At 49.5% G+C, this 12,885-nt stretch overlaps 1 protein-coding gene across 3 annotated transcripts in view; it reads left to right on the top strand.

Moving 5' to 3' along the window:
- Positions 1 to 475: 475 nt before the first annotated feature.
- TRABD2A (TraB domain containing 2A) overlaps positions 476 to 12,885 on the top strand; it is an 83,453-nt gene continuing 71,043 nt past the window's right edge. For 2 of the 3 annotated variants that reach the window (XM_067315666.1, XM_067315667.1), the window contains exons 1-2: positions 519 to 685; positions 8,249 to 8,809. In XM_067315666.1, the coding sequence (XP_067171767.1) occupies positions 581 to 685; positions 8,249 to 8,809 (666 nt within the window). In that variant the 5' untranslated portion in view covers positions 519 to 580. Of the gene's footprint in view, positions 686 to 8,248; positions 8,810 to 12,885 lie in introns of all 3 variants that reach the window. The other variant, XM_067315668.1, reaches the window with a different exon arrangement.

Genomic DNA, 12,885 nt, shown 5'->3' with positions numbered 1-12,885 from the left:
AGGGGCAGGGGCAGGGGCAGGGGCAGGGGCAGGGGCAGGGCCGGCCGGCGGGCTGGGGGCGCTGCCTCGCCTGCGGGCTCGACGGGACGCGCCGGAGCCGGGAAGACGCAGCCGCCCGCCTGCCGCCGGCACCGGCACCGGGAGCGGCACCGGGAGCGGCGCCAGCCGCGCCCGCCGCCGCGGTGCCTCCAGCCGGGGCGGCAGCGGGGCGCGGGGGGGCGGAGGGGACACCGGCCGCTGCCGCCGCCCCATCGCCCGCCCCCGGTGCGGCGGGGCCCGCGTCCTCCCCTCCCTCCCTCGCTCCCTCCCCCCCCCGCCGCCCGGCACGGGACCCTTTAAGAGGAGGGGGCAGCGGCTGGAGGGTTTGGCCAGGGGACGGGGCCGCTCCGGCGAGGGCCCGAGGATTGGGTCGCCGGGCAAGGAAAAGAAAGAAAAAAAAAAAAAGAAGGAAAAAAAAAAAGAAAAAAAAAAGAAGGGGGGTGGAAGCAGGAGGGGAGGGAAGGGGGGGAAAAGAAGAAGAAAAAAAAAAAAAGGCAAAAGCGGCCAGCCCCAAGTTCTGCCAACTTGGGGGCGCGCAGGGATGGTGCACCCCGGCTGGGTTTGCTTGCTGCAGAGCTCCCTCCTCCTGCTGGCCAGAGCGCGGCAGAGCCGCGGCCCCGCGGGCGCCTGCCCGCTCCGCGGCAAGGTAAGCGCCCGCGGAGCCGCCCGCGGCGCGGGGTGCGCGGCGGCGGCGGCGCGGGGCAGCGCGGAGTCTCCTACCCCGGGGGGGGGGGGGACGGCGGCGCCTTGCGCGGGCGCGGAGCTCCGCGGGGACGGCGGCGGCGGCGGGGAGCTGCCCCGGCCGCAGCGCAAGGAAACGGGCATTTAAACCCCGCGCTGTGCGCACCTGGGGTGCCGGTGGCAGGCAGGGAGCAGCTGAGGAAACAAAAAGTGGGGATAGTGGTTTTGGGCGGGGGGGGTGGGGGGGGGTGGATTTTGCGTCAGGTGGAAGTACCACCACGGGGCTGAGCGGGTATTGGTGGAAAAACGTGATGGAGACGAGCCCATCACAACTTTTGCACCTGAGTCCGCTCTCATGCTTTGCTTTCCCCCTCTCGGAGGCCCGACATCCTGACAGCGGAGAGGAAGCTCCTGGGAACAGCCCCAGCAGAACATTTCGCTTGAGCGTGCGCTTTGCCGGCATGGCTGCATCACTTAGAGCGGCACAGGCTTTCACAACGTGACTTGGTTGCCTGCTTCCCTCTCCGGGGATAGGTTGTTGGCTTTTGCTTAACCCCGAGCACGGTGAAGGAGGTTCAAACCAGCAAATGCGGCCCCTTAAGTAGAAATATTGATATAACTTGCATTAAGCTTTAAGTTCTAAGTTCATCAGCCTCCTTGTAGTTATGAGGAGCAGCGTAGCCTGACCTGGCCCAGGTGAGGGGGAAGTGCAGCTGAGGACTCATGGCTGCAAGTCACTGGTGGTATTCTGGCTAATGTGAAACCTATGACAAGGGTGTGATTTCCCTAAAGTAATGAGAGCAAGCAGTTGTCCTTGAGGTTTCTGAATGAAAACACCCAAAATCTTTCCAGAAAAGTGTACCTGAACTTAGTGTTAGAGAAGTAGATGGTTCCTGATTGTCATCTGCTTGGACTTAGAGCCACCCTGACCAGAGGTGCTATGCACACAAGAGAGTCCTGGGATGTGTCCTCCCACTTGTGCTCAGCTCCTGCTCCAGACTGGGTTAGGTCCTCTAGCATAGCTGTTAAGGGAGCACTAGGGAGGTGCCACATCCAGACTGAGGTCTAGCAGAGCGGCAAGAAAGCTTTTTAGCTCTGGAGAAGGCCAGGGATGCACTGTGACCTCTCTTCTCTGTCCTCCCTACATGCACTCCAACGTGTTGCCCATCTCCCTGGTAGGGTCCTGCTGCCTCCAGCTGTGCCACCCCACCAGTGACCCAAGATTTAGGGCACTGCTGACTTAACCTTATGTCAAGCTACATGTGACTCACTGGAGGTGTCCACTCAAGCTTGGGTTAGACAGCTCTTGATCCCTGTATCGGGGGTGGGGGGGGGGTGCCTTGCAGTCTGCTTTTGGCTGGAACCAGTATGTCAGCTGGATTTCTAGGTGACCTGCCCTGACACTGACATAAGGCAGGTCAAGTCACTGGTGCCCCCGTCCTCTTTAGGGCATGAAGCTGTGGGCTGGTGTGCATCTGTAAAGAGTTAGAGGGAATGAGAAAGAGGAAGGGGAGAGCCCCTGACAGCCTATGCAGAAATGGTATTGGGGAAAGACCAGTTCTCTGGCTTGGTGGGACATCCAGGGAGTTTTCCTCAGGAGTCAAAGCGACTGACTGGACATGTGCCAGTTACCAGCAAAATTGGAGGTGAAATGTGTTAATGGTATCTCATTATCTGCTGATTACTCTGCCATTAAAATGTAAGACCACCTGTAGTTTTGGTACCGGCAGGCTGTTTCTCAGGGTCATTAGGGCAGTGGTGGTAACCACACTGTCCTAGAAATGACACGTACCTGTCTGCAAAGGTGTTGGGTGTAAGGGCAACGTCCTTGTGAAATGTTTTATTAACATTTACTCCATCCCCTTGAAAACAATACTGCTCTTTGTGCCTGCGTATTCAGGGAAGGTTTGTTGTTCGTTTGTTTGTCTGTATCTTCACCTTTTACAGGAACTTTTGTGCATTTTCCTACCTCTCTGAATTACAGTATGCCTTTCTTCTTGCTGGGTCCTTTAGAGCTTCAGTCCTGAAAGAAATCTGTAAACTCAGTGCCTGAAAGTGATGAATTGCCATTTTAACGAATGAGTGCACAATATTTCTTCAGAGGGCTTTTTCATCATCACTCCATATTATAGTTAAACATAATACGCCCCATCAATCTGTTTTGGGAAACAGACTGGAAAAAGAAAAGCTTTGAAAACAGTTAATCTAAAACAAAGGATGCTGGGATCCTTTGGGTCATATCCCAGTTACTAAGTAATGTGTCCTAGTGGTGCTTTCTTTTTGCTAAACATTGTAGTATATTGAAAAATTTAAAGCCAGAATCCAGGGATTAACAGTAGAATGCTTGTGGTTATAACTGGTTAATAATTTATGATGCATTGTTCATGATAAGAGGCCAATTAATTTCAACAACTGTCTTTCCCCATGTATTTAGTTTAGTAGAGCAAGCAAGCTGTCTGCTGTCAGTCCTTGGCTTTTTAGTTGAAAATCTGATTCTTATTTTTCACTGTTGGTAAGTGGAGATTGAATTTGTGTTCTTTTAATAGCTGTAGCCAGTGCAGTGTTTATCCCCAGACAAGCTCTGCTTACAGTCTTAAATTGAGTTTAAGAGTGTGTCAGTAATGTAAGTGGGCAAAAGCTCAAAAGACTGACTATTAAAAATGTGCTTAGTATTTCTGTGTGCATTATTGTAGGTGCGTGGGCCACTTCATGGTGAGTAAAGGCACAGTCTTTGCCTCAAAAAGGTATAAATGAGCATGACAAGATAGGACACCAGGATAGATAAGAGTGAGTGAGAAAGCCATATAGGGAGTAAGGGCTGCCTGGGTGAGATATTGCATGCCACATGCTCAGACTTCTGTAGCAGGAAAAAAATAGAGAGAATATTGTTGTGGACTGAGTTAGAGCGCAATCCTGGGCTGAGATCTGGAAGACCCAGCTGTGATGTTGAGAGGTGAGGTGAGAGGCCCTGGAGGAAGCTGAAGCCCCAGGGCACCTGTATAGCAAGTCATACACTTTGTCCTGAAAAATTTATCATCTGCATAGATGAGACAAAGAGAAGGTGGACAGAAGCAGAAGTGATGTGACTTGCTTCGTCACGTGGCCAGGATGGGGACAGGGTTCCCATCTCTGGAAGCCCCATCCATTTGCTCAGTCTTTGGACAGCGGCTGATCTTCCCCTCTGAGCCCCCCTTCCCCATATCCTTGAAACCTCCTCCCCTTGAACTTTTTATTTTTATTTTTAAGTTCCCTTCACTCTGTTGCTCCTTTTCTAGATGTTCAGAGTGCCACCACTGGAAATGTTCTGTGTTTCTCCCACTTCTTTTTGCATTATGTGTTTTCTGGATGTTTTCAGTGATTTTATTTACCTTAGTCAATGCATCATTTGGGTCATTTTGAAATAGTTTCTCAGAAGAAAAATGAGAGTTTCTCTGATCCTGTTTGGCATTCGTCTTCCAGCAGAGTCATTGTCTGCACCTGAAATGATTCATGCTGTCTGACAAATGCAGTAATATTTAGGTATTTGAAGACTACAGGCTGCATCCCATAGTGATCTTATAAACACTGCTGGAAAAGCAAGCTGTTGGGGCTAGCACTGTCTGTTTAAAATGAACCGAATCTGGGAGTTGTTTTTGACGTATTAAAGAAGAAACCTATTGAGAAGGAAAAATAAATATGCCTGTGTTGTGCTGAAGCTGGTGGAAGGAAGGCAGGAGGTCATGGGTTTCACCTGGGCAGATGTGGCAGGGAGACGGTGCACTGCCGCAGCGCTGAGCGCTCAGGAATACCTCGAGCTGGGACGGGGGTTCAGCCAGAGGCACCGCGGCGGGGTGCGACACAGCCTCAAGTCTGTGGTACGGCAGCAAAATCAGAGACTCGAGTTCTGCCATCCTTAGGCTGCCCCTCCAGCCCTTGCCCTAGCCTGTGGGCTTTCCTGTAATGAGCAGCGCGCTGAGCACCACCTGTACGTTTGAGAGTGGAGACAGCAGTGTGCGTGGCAGTCCTTACCTGAACCTGACTTTTTCCCGTTATGCTTCTGGGTAAATCAGCGACAAGTAAGTGAAATTCTTGGAGCTGCACAGCCCAGCCCTCACTTTAGCCTCTGAGACATCACTGTAGCTGTAATTTTTGCTGCTTTTTAAACCTCTTTATGATGTAAGAGCTGCGTAAAAGGATCCTACTGCAAAGGGAAATCGGGTTCTAGCACCTTTATCTACTGCGTGCTCTCAGTGAAATGAGGTGAGAGAAAGGGACTGCCAGTCCCAGCGTATAATGCAATGGTGAACAAGCCGTGCCACTGCTCCTGCGCTATCTCACAGCCACCTTGCACGTTGTTTAACAGCTCCCCTTTTATGGCCTTAGGGAAGAGATACACCCTCACTTTTCCCTCTCTGAAGCTAGAGGGAAACGTGCACAAGCTCCAAGAGATTCACGGGGACTTGGGAGTGCAAGTAGGTACTGCGGGAACATACAGAAGCTCTTGGGACACGTGGCCAGGCTAGTGACTGAGTCACACCTCCAGGTGTGGAGGTGCCTGCAGGAACACCCAGTTGCACCCTCTTATAGGATCTCGATCTCTTTGAGGCGTTTGAGGACTTTGTGAGTTTTGCTAGGCCTCAGCTTGTTTTCTTCTACTTGCCGTGTTGTAAATCCTCTAAAGGAAGACTCATTTACTTTCTGCTTGATGGCCTGTGTGGTCTGTCGGCAGTGCTGCTCATAGCTAAGCAGTACAGCTGTGCTTTCAGTATCTAGTTGCAAAAGCCATGGGGATTTGCAGAGGCAAACATGAAAGTGTGATGCCAAACACCCTTCTAGCTGGGCTGTGTATGGTGGTCTGGAGCAGCACTGACACCCTGTATACAACAGTTGCATAAAACCTGATACTATCCCCTTGGGCTCATGCCTTCTGGCAGGGTTTATTTGGGAGCTGAACTGAGCTGGCTGGTGGCGACTTGTTCCTTAAGATTCCTTTCCGTCGCGGCTCTGCTCGTGCACCGTCTGTCACGTACACGATCAGACTTGTGTGAAGCGAAGGAGTGCTGACCTCCCAGCCTGTCCCAGGTGGCTCTTCTGTCTTTTTGTTTACTTGCAGATAGAAAGTAGCCCTGCTGGTCATTCCTCCTTGCTGGCTGCCATCTACCTCCAGTCGATTTCTTGCCACGGTGAAGTTTCCTCCCGTTTTTCCCTCCGGACTAGTGATTGCATTGGTCATCTGTAAAATGCTGGTGAATCAAAGTCTTTGCTTCTTGGAGGGACTTCGTTAACTTGAAAATTGCACCGAGGTTAATGAGTGCATTTCTTCAAATGCATTCACTTATTTGGGCAGCTAAGTATGGTTGATTTGCCTAAATTTAGAAACCTGTTAAAAAAAAAAAATTGCCTAGAAACTTTGGAGTGGTATAACTGAAAGAAGAGGGAAGTTGCATGGTCCTTCTCTAGAAAAGGTACATTTTACAGGGGGAATGTATTCTTGTTTTTTTTTTATTGTTGTTGTTGTTGTTTTTTTAATGAAGGCAGAGACTATGTGGAAGCTGAAGGATGAGTTCTGCAGCATCTCCCTTACAGCAAGGACTGTGTTCTGAGCTCGGATGCTCAGCTTTTACATCTAACCCAAAGCCCTGCCTGGTATCCCTCTTGTTTTCCTTTGTGTATTAATTTTCCCTTGTTCCTTCTGGCTCTATGTCAAATCCATACCCATCTGCCCCCAAATGTCTTCTCTATATTTCACTCTGTGGTCTTTACCTTTTCCTTTGCCCAGAGGACTTCTTATTTGTTTCAGCTCCTATAAAGAGTGAAGAGTATAGATAGTGTTTATTCAGCATTAGGAATATTTTTAAGGTCTGTCGTTCAGCAGTGTGTGCCAGGACTGTCCTGTAGGATCCAGAGATGCAGCACAGTCTTATGAAGGCAGATACTTACCAAAGCTCAGGTCTCTGGTGTATCTTTCAGATCTCTGACATGCCGCAGAAATTTCTGAAGAGCTCCATGGGATTTACTTGGTTTGTGAGTCCATGCCAGTAAGCCAGACTGGCGGTAGCGCTTTGCTGAAGTGCTGCCTGATCTGCAGCCTGGGTTAGACATAGAGAGCTTCTGGAGAACGCTGTCTGGGATAAGCCACTGCAGAGCAATCTTTAAGATTAACCTTTCTAACCCCAGTTCTTTACTATCAGAAATTTATAGGCAATGTGTTTCCAATAAATTCCTCCAGCAGGCTGTTCTGCATTTGGCAGTCAGGCAGGCATCTTAGATCAGCACACATGCACACTTAGCCCCAGAGCTGAGGTTAGAGTTATCTGCTGGCTAAAGCCTGGCCAGATGTTTGAGTGCATCTGGAAGCCTCTCCCGTCTGTGCAGACAGGACATGCAAAGGACTTAGACATGCAAAGGCTACTTCTTCCTGTCTGTGCAGACAGATAGAAATTGCTTGTGTCCATCACAGCTGTAAGGACCGCCGCACCAGCAGTGCAGTGCTGAAGGTGATGTAGGTCTTGGTGGTGGTGGAAACTGACTTGGATCTACAGAACAAGCAGGGTCAGTTCTGCCTCGTCTACTCTTCTGTGCTGGAAGATTGCCTAGGGCTTGGCACAGTCCTGCATTTTGGTGTTTGTGAGGAAGCTGTGAGGCACATACGGCAGCAAAACAAACATACGAAGTCTCGCTCTAGCTTCCTGGTAACTGTGCTTTTTGAGGGCTTTTAAAAGCTGATCTTAAGAAAGAGGTCAGTGATTTTTTTTCTCCTGTCTGTTTAAAAGAGAATGTCCTGAAACCGTAGGCTGTTTGGCTGGCAGAGTTTCTTCCTTTATTTCCCAAGGTACTGCATGTGCTTCTCATTCCTCAGAAAAATGAGAATTTGACTGTATATCTGTCTGCCATGTGCCACATGCTTGTAAGACAGCGTTCCTACCTGGTCCAGCAGGTCTGCCTGCTAGTTATATTTTCTGTTACTAGTTCATTTAATGTCTTGTTCAGAGCGGGAAGTTCTCCAGAGGTGCTGTGGCACCCTCTCAGTAAGTGTCAAGGCAGTTTCCTCGATGAAAGGCGCCTTGTTGTGCTGAAGTGAGAGGTGTCAAGGTGAAGGTGATTGCAAGCCTGCTGTCCTGCTCTGCTTCAGCAAACTGATGCCAGCTTTTGACTCATTACAAGGTGGAAGCTGGATAAGTGCCTTGCCTGCAGCTTGGCCCACTTGGGCTGTGCCCTGTTGCTGGTGTTGGCAGATAGCTGGTGCTGAGCAGGGGCAGCATGGCTGTTGAGAAGACCCAGTGTTGCCTTTCAGGAGGAGAAAGCCAGGGTCATGCCTCTTACATTTTTAGTTAACGAAAACTGAATTTTGACCTCAAAGCCTGAGAAAATGATGCTCCAAGAATACCCTTTGTCTGCATGAGCAAAGCCTCTTTAGGAAAAGTCAGTGCTGGCAAGTTGCTGAGCCAGGTGACCTGCTTGCCTAGCACCGTGTTTCCCTCGATCCTTGTGCTCCTGTGGTTGGGCGGGAATGTCGGTATTTACTCTGCTGTGTCTCCCTCTCCCCCAGCAAAGCGAGCTGAACTCCTTCCTGTGGACTATCAAGAGAGATCCCCCGTCTTACTTTTTCGGCACTATCCATGTCCCATACACCCGCGTCTGGGATTTCATCCCTGAGAACTCCAAGAAGGCCTTCCAGCAGAGCCATATCGTGTACTTCGAGCTGGACCTAACCGACCCCTACACCATCTCCGCACTCACCAGCTGCCAGCTCCTGCCCCAAGGGGAGAACCTCCAGGACGTGCTGCCCCGCGACATCTACCGCCGGCTCAAGCGGCACCTGGAGTACGTCAAGCTCATGATGCCGTCGTGGATGACCCCAGACCAGCGGGGCAAAGGTCTGTATGCAGACTACCTCTTCAACGCCATCGCTGGCAACTGGGAGCGGAAGAGGCCGGTGTGGGTGATGCTGATGGTGAACTCTCTGACTGAGGTGGACATCAAGTCCCGAGGCGTGCCTGTCCTGGACCTGTACTTGGCCCAGGAAGCGGAGCGGCTCAGGAAGCAAACAGGTGCTGTGGAGAAAGTGGAGGAACAATGCCACCCCCTGAATGGGCTGAACTTCTCCCAGGTAAGACAGACATCTGCAGGATGGCATAGGGTGCCGGACTGGCTGCTGGCTGCTTGAGTGTGTGTCCTGACAGGAGGAGCACAGGGTTGGAGCATGGGATAAGTGCTTTCGATGTGTGGTGCCAAGAGGCTGTGGTGGCTGAGCTCACGTTTGCTCTCCGTTGCCCATGCCCCTCCCTGTACCCTTTGGAGGGTCTGCTAGCCATGGAGCAGTATGGGCTGTGTCCTAAATCCTGTTTAGACTTTGCCTGGGGAGACCCTTCTACTCTTCCCTGGCTAGTGTTGGGCAGGCTCCACCCTGGGTGACACTGGACCTTTGGATATCTGCTCTCTGACCCTGCCTGGGTGGACCTGCTGGGCACATTCATAGCAGGACCCCAGGACAGGCTGGGATTTGGTGTCTAATCTCACTTCTGTAATAGCTACTTAAGAAGAAAGGTCTAATAGCTTGAGGGAAGGAGGGGCAGTGTGGTGGAAATTGAGAAATATTGCTTATGGGAAGAGTAGTTCAGTGGACTTCTCAGTGCTCTGGGAAATAGGGGCCCATCCTCTGTATTTGGAAGAACTTTTTTTTTTTTCTTTGAGGCTTACTGAATAAGGGTCAGCAGGTCCATCCTTCAGGGATTTCCACAAGTTAACACAGGCTTTTGTGAAAATGTTTGGGGGGTTTTGTAAACTATTTTAGCACAGTTGTTCAGTTAGTGTCACACTGGGCCAGCAGAAGGACCTCTGTGTTGTCCTTGTGTTGGATGGGCCAGTCACGGGTTCTCCCTTCTGAACTAAATATCCCAGGGAGCAGCATCTCTTGCTGCCTCCCTCTGCCCAGTGGGACCACAAGCAGGCATCAGGTTGCTTTCTGCAGTGGGGTACCTTTGCTGCAGGGAGATGCTAGTTTGGGGAGAGGAAGCAGCACATGGCTGGGGATCAAAGTGCTGAGGTCTGGTATTGCAGCATGCCCTTGCAGCCCAGAGTGAGAAGGCTGGTGACCTTTGATCACAGGGCTGGGAAGGTTTGGCTGATGCCTGACCCTTTCCCCATGTACTGGAGCCTGCCTTGTCACTGACGCGGAGATGTCCCTCCTGTGCTGGAGAGGTGAAGGAACAGTAGGGGAGGTGCAGCCCAGCGATGACAGGGACAGCATGTGCTGGAGGTACCTCTACCCCTGCCAGCTTTAACTGGGGGATGTGATGAAGAGAATAGCACAGCGGCAGAAAGCGAATCACTTGTGCAATCCTTGATCACAAATGAGGCACCTGCTGTCCTCGGTCCCACTTGTTCAGAGCTGGGCAGGCTCGTTCTCATCTCTTGTCTTCTGCTGAATCTTGTGTTGAATGCCTTGTGCTCTCCCATGCTGGTCTCGGCCACAGCCACATGAGGAGCAGGCTGGGAAGCCTCATCTCCTCCACCTCTTATTTGGTCAAGGCTTTATTAACACCATTACCCTGTGTTTTAGCAGGATTGAAAAGGGGACTATGTGCTTTCTCCGCTGCCTTACAAGATGGTGGTCAGGAGGCTGAAAAATATGAGCTGCAAATCACAGCCCACTTAAGCCTATGCAACTGCTGCCACTCACTTCAGGCCTTTAACCAGCTGTCTTCAAAGACAGCAGCTGTTTGTGCTGTTTTTTTTGTTTTCTGCATAAAATAAATCTCACATGAGCAGGGAAGCTGCACGGGCTGGGAACACTGGTGTGTTGTCCAGGGTTGTCCAGCCTTATGACATTTATTGTGAGTCTTGGGAGCTCTCATGGACGGAGACCAGCTGAGGGGGTCCAGGTAACCAGGACTAGAGGAGAAACTTAGCCCTTGTCTGGAAAATCACAGTCTATTTCTAACCTGGCTGTTGAACAAGGCCTGAAGGCATGGCCCAAGCAGTTGTCCAGGTGGGGAAGTTGGGTTTTAAGCCAATTTCTTGGTTGTTCTAGAAACTGACTTGTGAACTCTTACAGTTGGCAATTCTGTAAATCTTTGACTTAAGGACTTTCTTCTCACTGTTTGTTCAGGCAGTTGAGTTAATTATGTGTTTAATAGAAATCAAACAAAGACTTTGAAACAGGCTGTCTGAAAATCATTTCCTTTCATATTGTGTTGCTGTCTGGGAACCCCCACTATCAGACTGCTTCCGTGTCTGCCTATCAAGTGAGCAAACACACAGGGAACACTTATAAAACTCTCTTGGGGAAAATGAGGACACAAAACCATAAAGGATGGTCTAATCCTTTGCAAGCAGTGCTTATTGCCGTAGCAGAGTAACAGATAACTTGCTCAACAGATGAGCAAGTTTAGTGCTCTCAGTTTGTTTCTGCACAAGGTGTGCTATGTCTTACGCTTAGGACCTGCTCTTACAGCTGTTTGTACTACCTGGTGACAAAGAGTCCCAGGCTACTTACAAGCAATGCATTGTTATTAGCTAGGTCCTTTTCTCAATGCATACGGCCAGACAAGACCTTGCTGGTGGTGAGGATATGTTATTGCAGGAGAATGTCTGGAGCAGTTTGTCTTTGATCACCTCCCTGGGGTTGCACAACCTTCAGTATCTTCAAAGAGCAAAAAAACCCAAGGTAGAAACTTCCTTCATGTCCCTATGTGGTTAAAAAAAAAAAAAAAAAAAAAAAAAAAAAATCAGTTAGCACTCCCTGTCACAGGGCTTTTTTTTTTTTTTTTTTTTTGGCTGTATTTGTTCTAATTTCCTCTTTATCTTTTGTTTTATAACCCTGTCTTATTTTACCTGCCAAATATCTCTGTTCTTGCTCAACTCAGGCTGGCTGCCCACATAGTCAGGCCATAAAAGTATCATTTCTATATGATGCATAATGATTTTATCCATGCAGTATTTTTCTGCCTCCTAAATCCCTCTCTCTTGTTCCAAGAGCTATGTAACTTCTGGGAGTATGGAAAGATTAGTCTGTCTCCACTCCTGGACCGTGGTGTCTGTTTTCCTGTTTCATGCTGCTTCTATGCTAGCTTGTCTTACAGACTTTCTTCTCCCATCTCACCTCCTTTCATGCGTAGTGCCTCTCTTGTTGCAATACTCTAAGGAGGCAGATTTCATTTGTAGTGGTGCTGAGGCCTCTAGTACTTTAGCCTGCATTAGTACTCCAGCCTAAAGCCTTTCATAGCTTTGCTGTTGGTTTCAGCTGTAGCAAACCTCTGTCCTGAAAATCAGTTTGGTATTGGCTCAGAAAATGAGCCTGGTCTTGCATCTACCCTGTTCGTGAGACCAGGGCTTAAGCATGTAAATATTGCCCAGCCATCACCACTTTCCAGCCAAGACCCTGGCCGGTCTGGCTTCTCCAAGCCTGGGACATTTGGTGAAAGACCCTGTCTGTTAGTCATTCTTGATCTGAGAATTTGTTTCCTCACAGTGCTTCCTTGTGTCCAGACCTTTCCAAAGAGCTGGGTTCCTACCTGAGCATCAGGATAGGTGGCCAGGTCTTCAAAAGTGCTCGACTTGTTGGCTGGCAATGGAAAGCAGGGAGCCACTAAGGACTGACTATTTCTGAAATCTTGGCTCCAGCTCTGAGACTGAGCATTTGAAAGTCATCTCTCTGGCATTTTTTTTTGGCACCACTTTCTCATTTAGTTGGTTGCAGATAGAAAATAGAGCAGAAGTTTCTAGGAGTGATCACTTTGCGTTAATTAGGACATGTTTCTCTCACTCTCTGCTCAAAGTGGTAACCTGTTGCAAGCAACAAAGTGTTGAGGAATTCTTACCTTTCTCAAAAGGGTTTCAGTACCTTTCAAATTCTGGACCCCAAATATGCTTTTGTTAGAGGTGCAGACTTCTGCGTAGCAAATATAAGTCTCCTGACATGACAATAGGATTGATTTTCTTGCTTGCTTTATGTATCTGCCCAGGTACAAGGGCCACCCTTGATAGCCATGGGTATAAAACTATCATTTGGAAGCACTCCATATCTGTAGGGAAAGTAGGAAGTACCCGAGAAGCCAAGACACCACTGCCTTTCTATGTGTGGAGGGGAGAGTTGTTTGCTTTTGTATCTTTTCCTTATAAAGAAGTTAGAGAAGCAGCAGTGATGGCCTGGAACTGAGCCTTAGCTTTGCTTTTTTTTTTTTT

This window comes from Apteryx mantelli, chromosome Z, assembly GCF_036417845.1.
Source record: "Apteryx mantelli isolate bAptMan1 chromosome Z, bAptMan1.hap1, whole genome shotgun sequence".
In the NCBI taxonomy this organism is placed as follows: Eukaryota; Metazoa; Chordata; class Aves; order Apterygiformes; family Apterygidae; genus Apteryx; species Apteryx mantelli.
Note: the sequence above shows the minus strand (reverse complement) of the source record. Positions and strands in the feature narration are given on the sequence as shown.